The sequence below is a fragment of the Cynocephalus volans genome, chromosome 10 (assembly GCF_027409185.1).
Source record: "Cynocephalus volans isolate mCynVol1 chromosome 10, mCynVol1.pri, whole genome shotgun sequence".
Classification (NCBI taxonomy): domain Eukaryota; kingdom Metazoa; phylum Chordata; class Mammalia; order Dermoptera; family Cynocephalidae; genus Cynocephalus; species Cynocephalus volans.
Window position 1 is genome coordinate 9220340 of NC_084469.1, and position 16643 is coordinate 9236982.

General features: G+C 35.4%; 1 protein-coding gene across 6 annotated transcripts in view; it reads right to left on the reverse strand.

The window, feature by feature from the left end:
- SPAG9 (sperm associated antigen 9) overlaps nt 1–16643 on the reverse strand; it is a 130404-nt gene that overhangs the window by 17900 nt on the left and 95861 nt on the right. For 5 of the 6 annotated variants that reach the window (XM_063112695.1, XM_063112693.1, XM_063112692.1 and 2 more), the window contains 14 exons: nt 16447–16504; nt 15313–15465; nt 14763–14814; nt 12181–12311; nt 10393–10449; nt 8873–9046; nt 7718–7847; nt 6828–6917; nt 6328–6495; nt 5716–5887; nt 3707–3925; nt 3231–3426; nt 1741–1866; nt 537–617 (listed from right to left, as the gene is read on the reverse strand). In XM_063112695.1, the coding sequence (XP_062968765.1) occupies nt 537–617; nt 1741–1866; nt 3231–3426; nt 3707–3925; nt 5716–5887; nt 6328–6495; nt 6828–6917; nt 7718–7847; nt 8873–9046; nt 10393–10449; nt 12181–12311; nt 14763–14814; nt 15313–15465; nt 16447–16504 (1807 nt within the window). The remainder of the gene's footprint in view (nt 1–536; nt 618–1740; nt 1867–3230; nt 3427–3706; nt 3926–5715; nt 5888–6327; nt 6496–6827; nt 6918–7717; nt 7848–8872; nt 9047–10392; nt 10450–12180; nt 12312–14762; nt 14815–15312; nt 15466–16446; nt 16505–16643) is intronic. The other variant, XM_063112694.1, reaches the window with a different exon arrangement.

A 16643-nucleotide genomic window follows, 5' to 3' on the forward strand; every position in this document is an offset into this window, starting at 1 on the left:
TTCTGATAACCAACATATAGAAAAGAACTAGTAAATCAATGCTCCGAACAACAGATTCACAAACTATAAAGAATAGTCTAGGGCCGAGCCCGTGGCGCACTCGGGGAGAGTGCGGCGCTGGGAGCGCGGCAACGCTCCCGCCGCGGGTTCGGATCCTATATAGGAATGGCCGGTGCGCTCACTGGCTGAGTGCCGGTCACGAAATAGACAAAAAAAAAAAAAAAAAAAAAAAAAAGAATAGTCTAAAACAAATATAAATTAATAGGTATTGGTTCTCTCCCTGAAGTCCTACAAACACATGGTATGGTGAGAAATCAACATGACAAGTTTTCTCTTCTACTTAAAGCTTTTTATTTCACTTTCTATTACAGAGTTTTATTCTCACTCAACTTCTCTAGTTCCATAAAAATGGTTCCATTAAAAAAAAAAACCTGGACACTGACTTAGTCATGAAATACACATTAACTTTAATAGTCTTCAAGTCTACTTTACCAAAATACAGTTTTAAAAGGAAGAATTTCAAAAATAAAACTTACACAATACTGAGAATCGAATCTTTAAGTTTGATGGAATGGAGACATTTCCTCCACTGGGCTACAGATGAATGGACATACAAACTGCAAGAACAAAGTCAAGACTGGTAAGCCATAGAGAACATCAAGTCATTGCTTATATCTAATAATGACTACAAAGTTCATTCAGGAGGAAAGAAGAGTAACATAAATTTCAGGAAAAGGTGCTGCTGCTTTTGTACAATGGTCAGAAAACAAAAATGAGAGTAAGGGTAGGCCTAAGGCAGAGAAATAGGCTGCTTAAGCAAACAAAAACATATGAAGACTGAAAAGCCAGAACTAATATAATGCAGTCAGTTAGCTTCAGGCTACCACACTCTTTAGAAAACTTGGCTAAAACCCTTAATTTTTTGAGTTACCTTCTCTACTACACTGAGCTATATAACTTTTTGATGACACAGTGGTTCACATCAGGGAGTGGCAAACTATAGCCTGCGGACCAAATCCAGCCTGTTACTGTTTTAGCACAGCCTGTAAGCCAAGCATAGTTTTTACATTTATCAAAAGAAGAGTATTTTGTGACATGTGAGATTTATATAAAATTCAAATTTCAAATTATTGGACCAAACCATATAATGTTAGTTATTATCCTCTGAGCTTTCAGATGGTGATTTATTCTAGTAAGTCTACTAAAATGTTATGTTTGGGATCGGGCCTTCCTATAGCCAAACATATTAGTTTAATCCCTGGTATTTCCTGCCAACACATAGCCTATATAAATCTTCTATACATCAATAATTCCCTAGGGCTGGCTGGTTAGCTCAGTTTCTTCGAGCGCAGCCTTATAACACGAAGGTCATGGGTTTGGATGCCTGTACCAGCCAGCCACCAAAAAAACAAAAAAAATCTCTGTCTCTTCTGTTCAGAACCTTCTATTTCTGGAACACACAGATTTTAAAATCTTATTTACCTTTTCTTCTAAGACTATTACACAAAGGGAACATTCTGTGACAAAGAAACAATACGGTTTACCATTTAGAACCAATGCAAGTCCAGTTTATGAGGTAGTTAGAACATATTTTTGTGTGTATAAAATTCCAATTGTGTGTATATAAAATTCTTCACATTAATACACAGTTTGTATTTACCACATTTTATTTATCTTCTGATTTCAAAAGCAAAAGTAAAAGACTAAAGTTATTCTAACACTGAAAATGTTGGCACTCACCAGCCATTTTGAGCTCCAAGCCACATAGTCGGTAAAAGACTACTCATTTTCTGGGCTTCTTCTCTCACCAGGTCTTGTTCATTTGGTAATACTGATATTTGATCTTTATATGCATCTGAGTCATTACTGGGAAGGTGGGGCAAAAGGAAAATAATCTGAGTATGCTTAGCTATAGTTTTCACGGACTGAATATTTCTACATTTAAGTTTATAGTTAAAAAAAGACACTAACGTTCAAGAAAAGCCAAAGTTAAATGCTTACACGAACTATTTCACCATGAACTACTTCAACAATTGTACCAATGATAACATTAACAAACTAGGAGGCCCAAGGTGCAGATAAGGGAGTAGGACGTGGTAATGAAACAAAGTAGTTAACTCCCAGACTACAATTGTGGCTCTCCCTTAAAGGTATTTTGAATTTTATGATCATTTCTTCTCATGAGGAGATAGGAGGGAGAGATGGTTTGTTATAAACCCCTCCCCGCCAACACATACATAAGGGTGATATATAAAGGATTTTCTTTTTTTTAAAAAGATGACCGGTAAGGGGATCTTAACCCTTGACTTGGTGTTGTCAGCACCACACTCTCCGAAGTGAGCAAACCAGCCATCCCTATGTGGGATCTGAACCCATGGCCTTGGTGTTATCAGCACCACACTCTCCTGAGTGAGCCACAGGCCAGCCCTATAAAGGATTTTCTAAAACAAATGAATAAACCGAAATATGTTCACATTCTATCACAAAACCTTTTTGGATCATCAGGGCTCACTTGATAAAATATATATAACTGGGTTATCAAATTCAAAGCATGATTTTATTCTTAAATTAAAACTTAAATGCCAGTAGACTTTTGGTTGCTTTATACACTAAGAGGTAGAATATTAAACTGTAAAAAAGTTTAGAGAGATCCTCATCTTGAGGGCAGGAAAGAAAATGAAAGAATTCACTAAACGGGTCTAGATTAGCCAACCCTTTAAAGGAAGAATCTAAAACAAATAGTTTTCTAATGAAATGTTTTCATGAAAACTGAATTCAAAAAGGACATTCAAGCTCACATGGGAAACTCAAACAATGACAAATTTAAACAATGGCCAATTTTGCTGATAACTGGAGTGGGAGCGAGAGTAGGGTAGGGATTAAAACAGCAAAGAGTTGTTCATAGAATGGAGACAGTGAGTAAAGCAAGTTTTAAAAAATCATTCTAGAGGAGAGAATGACCAGGAAGATTTTAACTGATATATTTTATAGACAGTATTTTTTTTTTTTTTTAAGTTGGAAGGAGTAGAGAATAGATGGTGGGGAAAAAATATCCAGAGAGACTGAAGGGGAGGGAATAGATGAAGACATAGTGGAAATAGGAAACAATATCTTTTAGTTCCCCACAATGATGCAAATCAGTGGGAATATTTTAGCTGGTTGAAATTATTTTGGTTCCTTTTATTTGTGTACTTAACCCAGTTTCCTAAGTTGCCGATGTACTAGTATACCTTGACTGATACACTGGGGAGAGGTCTTCCGGGATCTGAACTCCCAAAGGATCTGTAAAGACATGCTCTGTGTACACGCCTGTTTGGGAGATATCCACGGTGTCTTCGGCTGACCCTGCATTGCCTTCTGTGGCTTCAGTTGCTTCTTCTGCTGTTGGAACATTTTCATCAACCTCACTATTTTCTGCTTCCATTTCTAAAAAATAAGTAAAACATCCTAACTAGTCCAAGTCTGAGCTCTTCCCCTCCAATAATTTCCCCGCACAAACCCGTAATATAGAATTCCACTCCACCTACCCCCTCCTTCACACTGTATCATGAAATTGAGAATTCCTGATTATGTTTAACAGTCATTACAGCATCTTCTTCCAAGTTCTTTCATCCTTTTTACTTTAAGATCTAAATTAAGTCCCAAATGAGGCATCTGGGGTGACCTCAGACTCTATACAGATGACATGTAAGGAGAACAGATATACCTGGTGGTTTTTCTATCACTGGAGAAGCACCATTGGTACTAGGAGAAGTGGCAGCTCCTGTCACACCTTCTGTGGAACAACCAACCACTGTGATGCCTCCCAATAGGCTATCTGTCTCTGCTGAGCTATTGCTTGTCATGCTTCCACACAGAGAAGCTTTGTCTACCTGACCAGATTCTGAAAGTTCTTCTCCTGCAGGGTAGTCTGTTTCTCGTGCTCCTGAAAAATATAATAAATGTTCTTTTAACAGCTAAGTCAACTCCTATAAATAGTACTTTTTTTTCCATTAAAGCAACTCTAGGTTTGAAATAAGTGTGTCGGTGAGACTAATGGCTACTTGAATACAATGCCAAGATGGTTGCATTAAATTTATTTAAACTAGGGGGCTGGCTGATTAGCTCAGTTGATAGAGCACAGTGTTCAGATCCCCAGACTGGCCAGCTGCCCATCCCCCCAAAATTATTTAAACAAATCTTCACAAAATGGGAATGTGACCCTAAAAAATTAAGATAATACTTTTATTAATGCAAGTGTAAACAAACAACATGAAAATGTTAGAAATGACACTTCTGTTCTTAATGAGCTCCTCAGCAGCCACATGAGGTTAAAAATGATCTAATTATATCTGACAAGTCAGCAAAACAAATTTTTTTTTTTTTTTTTGTCTTTTTCGTGACCGGCACTCAGCCAGTGAGTGCACCAGCCATTCCTATATAGGATCCGAACCCGCGGCGGGAGCGTCACTGTGCTCCCAGCGCCGCACTCTCCCGAGTGCACCACAGGCTCGGCCCAAAACAAATTGTTTTTAAATTATCTATTTGAAATATGAGTTTCTATCCACTACTGTTAAAAATTAATTACCGTAAGTATATATAGTGCCTTAAGAGATTAGAAAGACACTGAAAAACTGATTTACAACATAAAGATAACTCTCTTCAGTTTTTTTATTTAGAAAATTGCTTTTATTCATATCACTTAAAAATTCTTATTGTAGTAAAATAAATATATAACATAAAATTTTCCATTTTAACCATTTTAAAGTGTACAGTTCAGTGGCATTAATTACATTCACAATGTTGTGTAGCCATGATCACTATTTCTAAAACTTTTCTGTCATCCCACACAGACACAATGTACCCATTAAACAATAACTCCCCATCCCCACCTCCCTTGCCCTACCCCTGGTAACCTCTAATTTACTTCTGTTTCTGAGTTTGCCTAATGTAGATACTTCATATAAGTGGAATCATATAATATTTTGTGCCTGGCTTATTTCACTTAGCATAACATTTGCAAGGTTCATCCATGTTATAGCATGTGTCAGAACTTCTAGTTATAGTCAACAAAAATATTCTGTACAGTTAAAAATTTGTAAAGAGGATAGGGCTGGCTGGTTAGCTCACTTGGAAGAGCATGGTGCTGATAAACACCAAGGTCAAAGGTTTGGATCCCCATACTGGCCAGCCACCCAAAAAAAAAAAAAAAAAAAAAATCATTAAGAGGATAGATCTCATACTAAGTTTCTTCCCACAATAAAAAAAATAAAATATTTTAAAAGAACTTCATTCCTTTTTATGGCTGAATAATATTCCATTTGTGTGGCTATTCATGAACTTCTTTAATTTTTAAACTGTTTTAATACTATAAAAAATTTAATTCAGAACTTTAGAAAACCTTCCCTTATTAATCAATCTAAACATTCCCTTGCCCTCTGCCTCTCATTTATTTTCTCATATTACCATTATTTTATTTTCTTCATAATATTTTTTACTATCTAAAAACATCTTCATTCAGGGCTGGCCTATTAGCTCACTTAGGAGAGCATGGTGTTGGTAAAAATATCTTTATTCAATGGTTTCCAATTTATTTTCAATCTCCCCTAACTAGAACACTGACTCCATTAGCGCAAGGTACACAATTACATCTACAGAAGCCAAATCAGTTCCTGCCACATAAGAGGTATAGATGGTGGGAAGAAAGGGAAGGGATGGAGAGAGGCTTACTCTTACCTGGTACACTTGCAATGCACAGAACATGAGAGTTGCAAACAGTGAAACTATCTAGGATGTTGCCTGGTTGAACAGCATCAATGATGATGACTTTTGTAGCTGAATGAGTGCTGGTACAGATCCAGACTAGACTGGATAATTCTTCTTGATTCTTTAACTCCTTCTGCTGTTCCTATGTAGGCAAAGTAAGGAAAATGAATGTTTTAAACAATATGTGTGTGCAAATATTTGTAATGCTGTGCTATTACAATAAAAGGCAATACTATTTAAAATTTATTTCTAGATTATTTGGAAGGGTAAAATTCAACTTCCTATGAATATTAATTAATAAATTAAAAACTAGCAGTTAAAGCAGATTGGTGATAAAAATGCTCTGTATCTTGGTTGTGGTGGTGGTTACATAAGTGTATACATTTGTCAAAATTCTTTGAAGTATCTGCACTGCAAATGTACATTTTACTGCAGATAAATTATACCTCAATAAAACTGATTTAAAAGGGGAGGGCTGGGTAAGGAAGGGCATAGTAATCCCAATTAGAAGTTGAACCCAGTAGTAAATTTTGGATAATAGTCTCATAAACCGGGAGGTCAAATGTTAGTACACATACTCACCTTAAGTTCCTGATCTAACTTATCTAAACTACTCTGAGATGCACTTCGCTGTTTACTGCCTTCTGTATCCAAGCCAGCAACATCCTTGTAAAATACACTTGCTCCAACAACAGAACCACCGTCTCTGGTCTTCCCACCAGATAAATTGACTCCAACAGCACACCACAGCTTCTCATATGAAAAGGAAAAAAAAAAAAGAAAAAGTATTATGTCACCCTCTCTAGGGATGTTTAGAATTTTTTCATGTTTTCTTCAACTAGCTAGTGATAGTAAATATGAGGGTACTTCAAAAAGTTTATGAAAACATTTATATTGTTTTAATCCTATTTTTCCACAAACTTTTTGAAATACCCTCATATAGGTCTTTAATATAATCTAAAACTACTACATGAACAATAACCTCACCACAGAAATAGTATTTAAACTTTTTTTGATTTTAGGACAAAAAAAATCTGCTCAGTGTACAGAAAATATCTCCTTTAGCTGCACAATTAACTTACCTTCATTGATGCATCTTTCTCATCTAGAGGTCTGAGATAGACAGGAACAGGTAAGTTTTTCATCTTATTTTCCCCTTGACCATTGGTTACCTAATAATGCAGAGGGGTGGGTTGGGGGAGAGACACACTGGTAAGCCCAATCAAAAGTGAACTTCTTACAGAACCACTGAGACATGGGCAAGCACTGCTGCCGCATATTTACTCCTTGAAATCAAGTTCGAGTTGATTTTATCATGCTTATTTGAAAGATAAGCAGAAAATCAAGAAGCAATTAGAGAAAATAAGATACCACAGGAACTCAGTAGAGAGGTACTAATTCATACTCATGCATGCATGTGCACACAAGTCTATGTGTACATGAATGTACTGAGTCTTTTGGGGTAGAAAATATGGAGTAGATAGGTAAAGTTCCCAAAGACCTAAGCTAAGTTTTAAGTGAACAGTTTGAAAGGTTGCATGCCAATGGTGTTTTAAAAACTTTTAAACAATTTATGCTGTTTTTTAAAAAATGAAATCTTCACATGGTGCTGATAACACCAAGGTCCAGAGTTCAATCCCTGTACTGGCCAGCAGCAAAAACCAAAACAAAATCAAACTTCAAATATTAAAACAGAGCTGTTTTGGTTAAAGCAGAGCAGGGTACCTCAAGTTCCACATAGTTGGCCACCCCAGTGATCCAGCCCCTTCTCACAGACTCAGGAATTTCATTTGAGTTTCAGGGCTCTAGAAAACAGCCTAAAAACCACTACCCTCAGCACTTCTCTAATTGTGTGCCGAGTCCATGCAGCTGGAAATGAGCAGGTTTAAGATACGTATTTCAATTCCTTCATGCCCAAGCATACTTCTCTCACCCTTTCCCATCAGATGCTCTTACCATGTTCACACATTACCTGTTTGTACTTCTGAGGCAGACTCCAGCCAAAAGCCTGCACTCTACCATCTTCCTTCTGAACATGTGCTTTTACCTGACGATACTGTTCTCTCTTCTGTTCCCTTCGTGAAGCTAAACTAGCTTCAGTTCTAAAAAAGAAAAGAGATTTCCTTTTTTAACTACATGACTATTAGAGCAGCTTTATCTCCCCTCTCTCTTACTAAAATAGCAAAAACAATAACAAAATATTACATGATTTCAAATTAGTACTCAGACTACAACAGCTCTTTAAAAAGCATTATACTGACGCTGAACTTTTTAAAGGTGTGCAGTGAAAACAGCGTCCACTCTTTAACAAATTAGCAAGCAGCCTGTTATATTACACTGAATCATCAGTCATCAAATTTCTATCAGGTTTTATTTTTTTTTATTTTTATTTTTTTTGTCTTTTTCGTGACCGGCACTCAGCCAGTGAGTGCACTGGTCAGTCCTATATAAGATCCGAACCCGCGGCGGGAGTGTTGCCGCGCTGCCAGCGCAGCACTCTACCAAGTGCGCCACGGGCTCGGCCCCTATCAGGTTTTAGAAGTTGGCCATATGAAAGAGAAAAATTCTTAAGTATTTTGGTTCTGCTTTTTTATTCATTAACAAAAATTTACTGAGAATTTTTTAATGATAGGGAATGTGCTAGAAGTGACTAAAAGATCAATAAATCAGTATCTGCTTACAAAGATAATTTAGGTTAAATCTTAGATCCCATTACCTTATTTCAGAGGACAAAAATACAAACTGACTTGGTAAGCTTAAGAGCTGTCGAATAAAATATTACAAAAATGATTCTGAAAATAATTGCCTTTCTTTTGGCCATTGAAATTTTTGTGAGGTGACTTGCTGTTATACCATAGTAAACAAATCTACTTTACAGATACTGTATGATTTAATCCTAACACCTTTGAGATAGGTTACCATATGCATTTTACGGGGCTCTGAGAGGTTAATTTGCCCAAGTATACGTATTAATGAGTAGCAAGTCCTTTTTGACACCGAAGGAAATGTTCAAACATTTAGGATAAGGGCTTATATAAGACATTAACATTTCTATTTGGGAAAGGGCTATAATATTCTGAACTGTTAACTTATTCAGGGCATAACCAATAGTCTGGAAAATACTTACTCTTCGCTAAGGAAATCAAAGGCTTTGGACTTATCCCCAGGGAGCTGAGATAAGGTGCTACTTCTTTTCTTGACAGAAGGAGTAACATGAGAGGTGGGTGCATTGTACTTCAGGTTAACAGGTGGTTCAGGCTTCTTAGCTGTATTACTTGAGGAGCTGAAAAGTCGGCTGAAACTAAAAAGAAAAAATGTGTCTATGTGTATGTATCATATGCACTGTGAAGACCAACCCATGATATTCCACAAACTTTTACGCTCAAGAAAATTCCAGAGTGCTTTAACAAGGCAATGAGTTAGAAACTGGCAAGGACAGTTTTTGTATTGACATGCTACAGCCTTAGCAATAACTCACAGCCAAGCTCAGACATTCAGGGAAGAGAAACTACTACTTAGAATGGCAGATGCCTGATCTTTAATTAGCAATTTCTATAATGAAAGGAAGAAACTCTTGAGTACAGGGAACTTCTCCTGATGAATAAATAAAATAGAATGGTTCCTTTAGCTAGTTGCTATTTGGTGCAATGTTTAAGAGTGGTTGTTAAACAGCAAGGTTATGGCTGCATGATTTGAAAAGAAGCTTAGTATACTAGTTCTGAAAATAGTCTATTATAAAAAGTACTAGAACAGATTTTACTATGTTAACACATATCATTTATATAATTTCTGATTAAGATCAATTTAAATAACTACTTTCACTTCCATTTTAAAAAAAATTTGGGCCGAGCCCGTGGGCACTCGGGAGAGTGCAGCGCTGGGAGCGCGGCGACGCTCCCGCCGCGGGTTCAGATCCTATATAGGAATGGCCGGTGCACTCACTGGCTGAGCACCGGTCACGAAAAAGACAAAAAAAAAAAAATAAATAAATAAATAAATAAATAAATAAATAAGTAAGTAAGTAAGTAAGTAAGTAAGTAAGTAAGTAAGTAAGTAAGTAAGTAAGTAAATAATAAATAAATAAATAAACAAACAAACAAACAAACAAACAAACAAACAAACAAACAAATAAATAAATAAATAAATAAATAAATAAATCTGACAGTTCTATTAAATAGCAGATTCACCAAAAAAGGATAAGTTTTAGCCACATAAGCACACAGCACTTCTGGCACAAACATAATTCAAGTCCAACACATACACATACTCCTCAAACCCCACAAACACTAAATCTCTCATGTTCACTTTGTAAAGTTCCTTACAATCACACCACCAGTGAATCAGTAACTTATTTGATGGGGATCTAGGTAATAATCAACTACAAAAATAATGCCCAATTATTTTATTTAATTCAGCAGAGGATTCCACCAAATACATAACCGACATAATGCAGCTTACGATAGCATATTTTTTTCCTTAAGAACAGCCTTACCGAGTTGGCACACTATATATCAAAAAGAAAAAGTTCAGTTTAGTTATTTATCCCCAATTAAAAAATGGACACAAAATAATTCTTGAAAATAAATTTTGACTGTAATCTTGTCTCAAAATACTATCTGATATCCTTACTTGTTTTTAGATACTTACAACTGCCAAATGCTTGACCTTTTTTTTTCCTGCATGGCTGGATTTTCTCGTGATGCCCTACATTAAAAAAAGAAAAAGAAAAAAGAAATGTGCTATCAGTGAGATGTTCTAGCTTTCTGTCTGAAAAATAAGGGACCCAAAAAGTTCATGCAATACTCAGAAGAGAGTTAACAATTAAATTCAGTAAGTTGAATTTGATCTACCATGCGTCAGTCAGTCTACTAAAGCTAATACTACTGAGATAAATAAAATACCATCCCTCCCTTAAAAAGCTCATTCTACTGATAGCAGATTATTACCTGTGCTGGACAGACCACCATGCTTGGATGTTAATACTTAAAATTTTCTATTGAAAAGATATCCTCTAACTCTCCCTTTTATCACAATATTGCCTTATAAATGCTCATCAAAATATTGCCTTATAAATCTTTACATAAAGGTCTCTTATCTATATTTTTGGCTCTCACAAAATAGCATGTATCTTCACTGTTCGGATGGGTCATTTTTCACAGGACTAAAACTTTTCCATCACTGAAAGAATGACCAGGGAAAAGAAGAGGAAAAACAGAATTGATAGGTAATTTAACAAAATTTCAGAAAGCAAGACATTTCAGATTTCCAGATTGACTTGGTATGGTGTAAGAGTTCTGCCATCACTTTTCAGAGCTGCCATTTTACTTTTTTTTCCCCTAAGGACTAAATTAAAAACATCTTTTGATTCAATAAACAAGTTAAAAAAAGTAAGCTACTATATCCTTTCACTTGTTGACTACCATTTAGCTGCTAGAGTTAAAAATACCAATGAAAATTTGGCCGGTTAGCTGAATTGGTTAAAACATGATGTTGTAACACCAGTGTCAAGAGTTTGGATCCCATATTGGCCAGCTGCCAAAAAAAAACAATGAAAAGTGGGGACTGCCTATATACCTTCAATTTTTAAAATTTATTCATTATTTATTTAATATCCATTGAGTGCTGCAGTTAGTAGGTTAGTTTCCCTGTCCAATAAATAAAGGTTACATTATTGATCTCCTTCCTTCTCAGCAGCTATAAGCAATTACAATTATAGCAAATCGCAAAGTGTTTATACAAAATACTTTGTTCTAGTATGACATTGGTAAAGGAAGTAGAAGTTGGAAGTTAGAACATATGTTCACAAACTTAAAAACAATGTGTTAATGTGTACTGTTATTGGTAAATCTGATGTGACAATCCAAGCTCAAAAATATGGGTAAATTAGGCAGCAACTAATTTATAAACTTTTCATGAGCTCTTTCTAAATTAAAATAAGGAATACTATTACTGAGAATATGACCATTAGATGGCAGCATTAGGTGGGATTTTAGATTCAATTGACTGAAAGATGTTGATGGAAGGTACATTTGCGTAAATAGAAAGGGGGAAAAAAACCAAGCAAGAGTACTTCACAGGGAGACACAATAAAAATGATTTATTTTCCTGTGTGTTGCATATAAAATTTTGATCTTTTCATGAAATTATTGTAAAAGTGGTATTGATTTCCATATTCTTTTTGAAAAATGACTGTCATTCCTAAGTATAACAATTGTCTTTTACAGGTCATGGGAACATCCTCCAAGATCCCTTACTGGTTAAAAACATACCCAGTTTGATCACGTTCAGTTACTAATTCCAAATGCTACTTTAGAAAATCTCTCCTAATAGAGAAAGGAGCTTGAACCCTCAAGACAGGACTCTAGTTCTGAATGAAGGTATATTCAAACTTAGGAAATGATACCAGGAAAACACCAGAGTACTTCTCATACAAACCGAATCATTTCTGTCCATCGAACAGCTTCTTGAAGCTCCATCAGTCTCTCTTTGTACTGGTTTCTCTCCATGAGAACACGGGCCATTTCTACTCTAGTAAACCGCTTCCTCTGGGCTGTGGGAATGTCACTCTATAATGACAAGACAATGACAGATCACTCTGGGAGCCTATATGTGTTTTGGAGTTCATCTCAGACTTAAGGAAAATCTTTAAACTTTTAAATATTCCTTAAGTTCTAATCTCACAGGTCACTTTAAGAAAAACGACCTTATAAAAATAAAATCAACAAAGAGATTTGAATAATTACTTATGACTAAAAAATAAGAGGCAGGCAATTTAATTTCTGAGTATAAATACAGATATTCAAACATACTACAAAGGAATTACAATGAATAGTGCAGATTTTGAATGAACACCAAGTTAACTTATCTACACAGATTTAATATGCTCTTAAGCAGAGGTAAGTTTCACCTGAAAATGTTGCTCGAACATTATTTTATTTTATTTTACTTTTTGTTCTCTTATCTAATTGCACTGGTTGGTACTTCCAGTACTCTGTTGAGTAGAAGTGGTGAAAGTAGGCATCCTTTGTCTTATTCCTGACTTAAGAGAGAAAGCTTTCAGCTTTACCCCATTCAGTACGATGTTAGCTATAAATTTACAATATATGGTTTTTATTGTATTGAGGTACGTAATTTCAATACATTGTTTGTTAAAAGTTTTTAAAAATGTTTTATTAGCATATTTATTGTTACAAATCATACTTATTCTTTATGCCCCTTATCCAATCTCTCCCCTCCCCGTCCCCTCTAATAACCATAGATTTGTTATCTCCATCTGACAGATTAACTGTTCCTCTGTTGGTTTGTTGCCTAGATGATCTGTCCAGTACTGAGACAGGTGTGATCAAGTCCTCCCCTATTATTGTAAATGAGGTGCTTCTATCATTATTTTAAATTAATGTTCTATAACAATTATCATTCAGAAAATAGTTACAAGTTCATTCCAGAAGAGGTTTATTTATCTCAAACTACCAATCCATATTCATACCCAAGGCCAGCATAAAGTGTAAACTTATTGCCTGGTTACCAAGGTACCCAACCATAGGAGTCACTAAAATACCAACAGAAATACAAGATGAAGACAACTGCATTAACTGGAATTATCCTTAGGGAGAATAAAGGATGTCAGTGTGGAATAAGCATAGAGGTAAGACACCAAATGAGCCTGCTCAAGTTCTTCTGCTTCATTTCCTTCTGCTGTTGATTTCTAACTATCTTCTGGGGAGGAAGGTAGGCTTTTATTTTGCTGAATGGAGTATGTATATTTTGGATCAAAGCTGAAGGGCCTGGTACAATAAGAAAGAGGCTGAGCATAGCCTCAGCAATTCTCCTCCTCTGTCCTTCCACCACAGAATGCAGCCCTTCCTTAAAATAAAAGTTAAATAACAAATCATAAAGAACCTTGTGTTTGCAACACCACAATCCACTACTAGGTACATACCCCAGAAAAACTGTTGCTCCTACACACTAAACTTGTACTATAATGTTAACAACAACAGCATTGTTCATGGTAGTAAAAAGCTGAAAACAACCTAAATATTCATTAACAGGAAAACAGATATACAAATTGTAGAATATTCAAATAATGAGATATCATAAAGCAATGAACATGAACTACACCACTATACTATAACACAGGAATCTCAAAAACATACTACCAAGTAAAAGAAGCAAGTCTCTAAGACTAAACATAGTATGAAACACAAAAACAATGAAAACTAAACATACTTTGTAGGAATACATATATATGTAGTATCATAAAATTATTATTTAAGTTATGCAAATGATAAATACAGGACAGTGGTTTCCTCTGGAGGGAAGGAGCATGGGTCAATTTCAATGTTTGGTAATGTTCTGTTCATAGATTGGGTATTAAATTCATAACAGTAATTTATTATGATTCATAACTTATATGTTACATATATTTTTTGTATGTATCAAATAGTATATTAAAAACAAAAAGAAACTGAAGTGGCACTAAATGATCATTTTGTCCAGGACACCAGATATCTCAAATCTGACCTTTGACCTGCAAGCACCTGTTGTAAGAATGATAATCTAGCTACCAAAAGAATTACCAGTATGCTATTAACATTGGAAACAGACTCATATTTATTCTTTTGTATTTATGTATGTTGACAATATGGGCTAATTAGCTAGTACTAAACTTCTAGACTTCATCTTTTTATGTTTAATACTATTCAACAATTTTTATTATTAAGTTTTCATATTTCTAAATCAAAAATTAAAACAAAACAAACAGTAACAACAAAAAAATACAAAATGACCCAGTTGGTCCTTGAACATGCAAACACAGGTCAGAGCACACTGCATGTAGCTAGAAAGCTTAGCATCTGGATACCATGTGGAAGCAAGAGCTATCCTATTCATGGCCATAAACACATCTTCTAACTTTTATAAATCTTTATAATGCTATATTCAAAGCTTAATTAGCAACACTTCCCCAAAATACCAAAATGTGGTAAGGGAAGAAAAAAAGTCCCAAATTATATACCTACATCATCATCATCTTTTGCTTTCTGCCTTGCATCTTCAGCTTCTGCACGAGCTCTAGTGGGAAAACAAAACAAAACATGTTATTTGAATTGTGTTCATCTTTTCGAAAAATGAAAGAGTAGGTCAACAATTTTAACTACCACTAAAGGATTATTTTCCTTTTTCAAAACAGGGTATTTAACTGCCTTCATTTAGGTGAACATTATCAAAGCACTGTTTTCAGAAAAAAAACAGGTATTAAATAAAACTGCGTGAATGAAAATAATGAATGTTTTTTATTTCCTTATTATCAAGATGAAGATGTTTGAACAGTTCTCTTTTCACATCATGACAGACACAAAAAATGCTAATATTTGGATAAAATATTTGGATAAATGGGGGTCCTGCTCACAGCACAGACAACTGGCTGGGGCACCTCACCCTGTTCCAGGCAGCTCTCGGCCTTTCCTAACCTAAGAGGGCTGAAGGCCTCAGTCTCAGGGTTACACCTATAACCCTTGGTGGCATACTGGCGAAGACAGTTTGGTTTAGAACAACACTGTCAAAACTTACTTCCTAAGCTCTTCCTCCAATTCTTTGTTCTTTTCCTCTAGCTTCAGTTTGGCTTGCTTCACAGCCTCCAATTCCCCTTGCAGCACATCTTTCTCGCAGGTCAGTTCATCCACTTTTGCTATTAAATCATTCTTCACTACGTTCAAAGCATTTCTAAGAAACACATATTTCAAGTGCATCATTACAAATATATATTCTTTCTATCTTTCAGCATGTTTCTTTGTAGACTAAAGTAACTCTACAATCATAAAGCTGAATAACTGAGTACTTTAAGACACTGTACCTGATCTTGTCTGTGGATAAAGGCAAAAAGAACACAAAGCAATGGTCTAAGTTTTTACTCTTCCCATTTATCAAAGAATAAATGGATAAAGCAAGATGGACCACCAATTAATAAGTGAGAATTAAGTAAGATTAAACTTAAAAATAGCATTCATAGGGCTATAATAGTTAATAAGTTCTGAAAAGATGTTACCCAATCAATAAAATAAAATTAATCCTTTAAGTTACCTTAATAATTAATGAGACAACAGTCTAAACTGGAAAGAAAATGAAGAAAAAAAAACCCTAAGAAGCAGTTCCTTTGGGTATAGTGGGCGCAGAACCTCATTATAGCCGCATTCTGTCCTGGATAAACACAGATGTTCCAAGGTTAACAAAAGGACCCAGCCTACTTTTCCACATGACTGAGGACCTACTCCATTAAACAAGACTTCAGTGTGCTTAAAGGCCTAAGACTCTAAGCTCTGAAGAGGCAGACTGAGTATAGGTCAAAACATTTGTGCGGAAATAAAAGAAACCCCCAGAGAAGAGATAAGAAAATAGACAAATCTCACATCCAGAAGATTAAGAGAAAGGCACGGATACCTGCAGAGTGGAAAGGAAATGAAAATCTATGTTTCTTCAAAAACAGGGCAACAAAACATATCCATCAGGGCAATGTAGGTTGCATTACCTACTTGCCTATGTTTGTGGCGGGGGCGGGGCGAGTGGGTACGTACACAAACAGAGAGGAGGAATGAAATGGAGTAGGGAGACTGCATTAGTGCTGTGTTAAATTGATGAAGTGTCATGGACTTGGACAAGAAAAAAATTTGGTATCTTGTTCCTTGTTAAAATTTTGTATATACTTACTTGGTTTCCAGTAGTTGTGTATTTTCTAATATAAGATTCTCAACTTCACGACCCATTCCTATAAAACAAAAAAGGATAATAAAGACTTTGAAAATCAATTTATCAAAAATTATATAGATTTATAAAATAATAAGCTTTAGTCACAAATTTTATATTATAAATTTTATCTGTCCTGTAGGAATGTTACTTTGTCTATA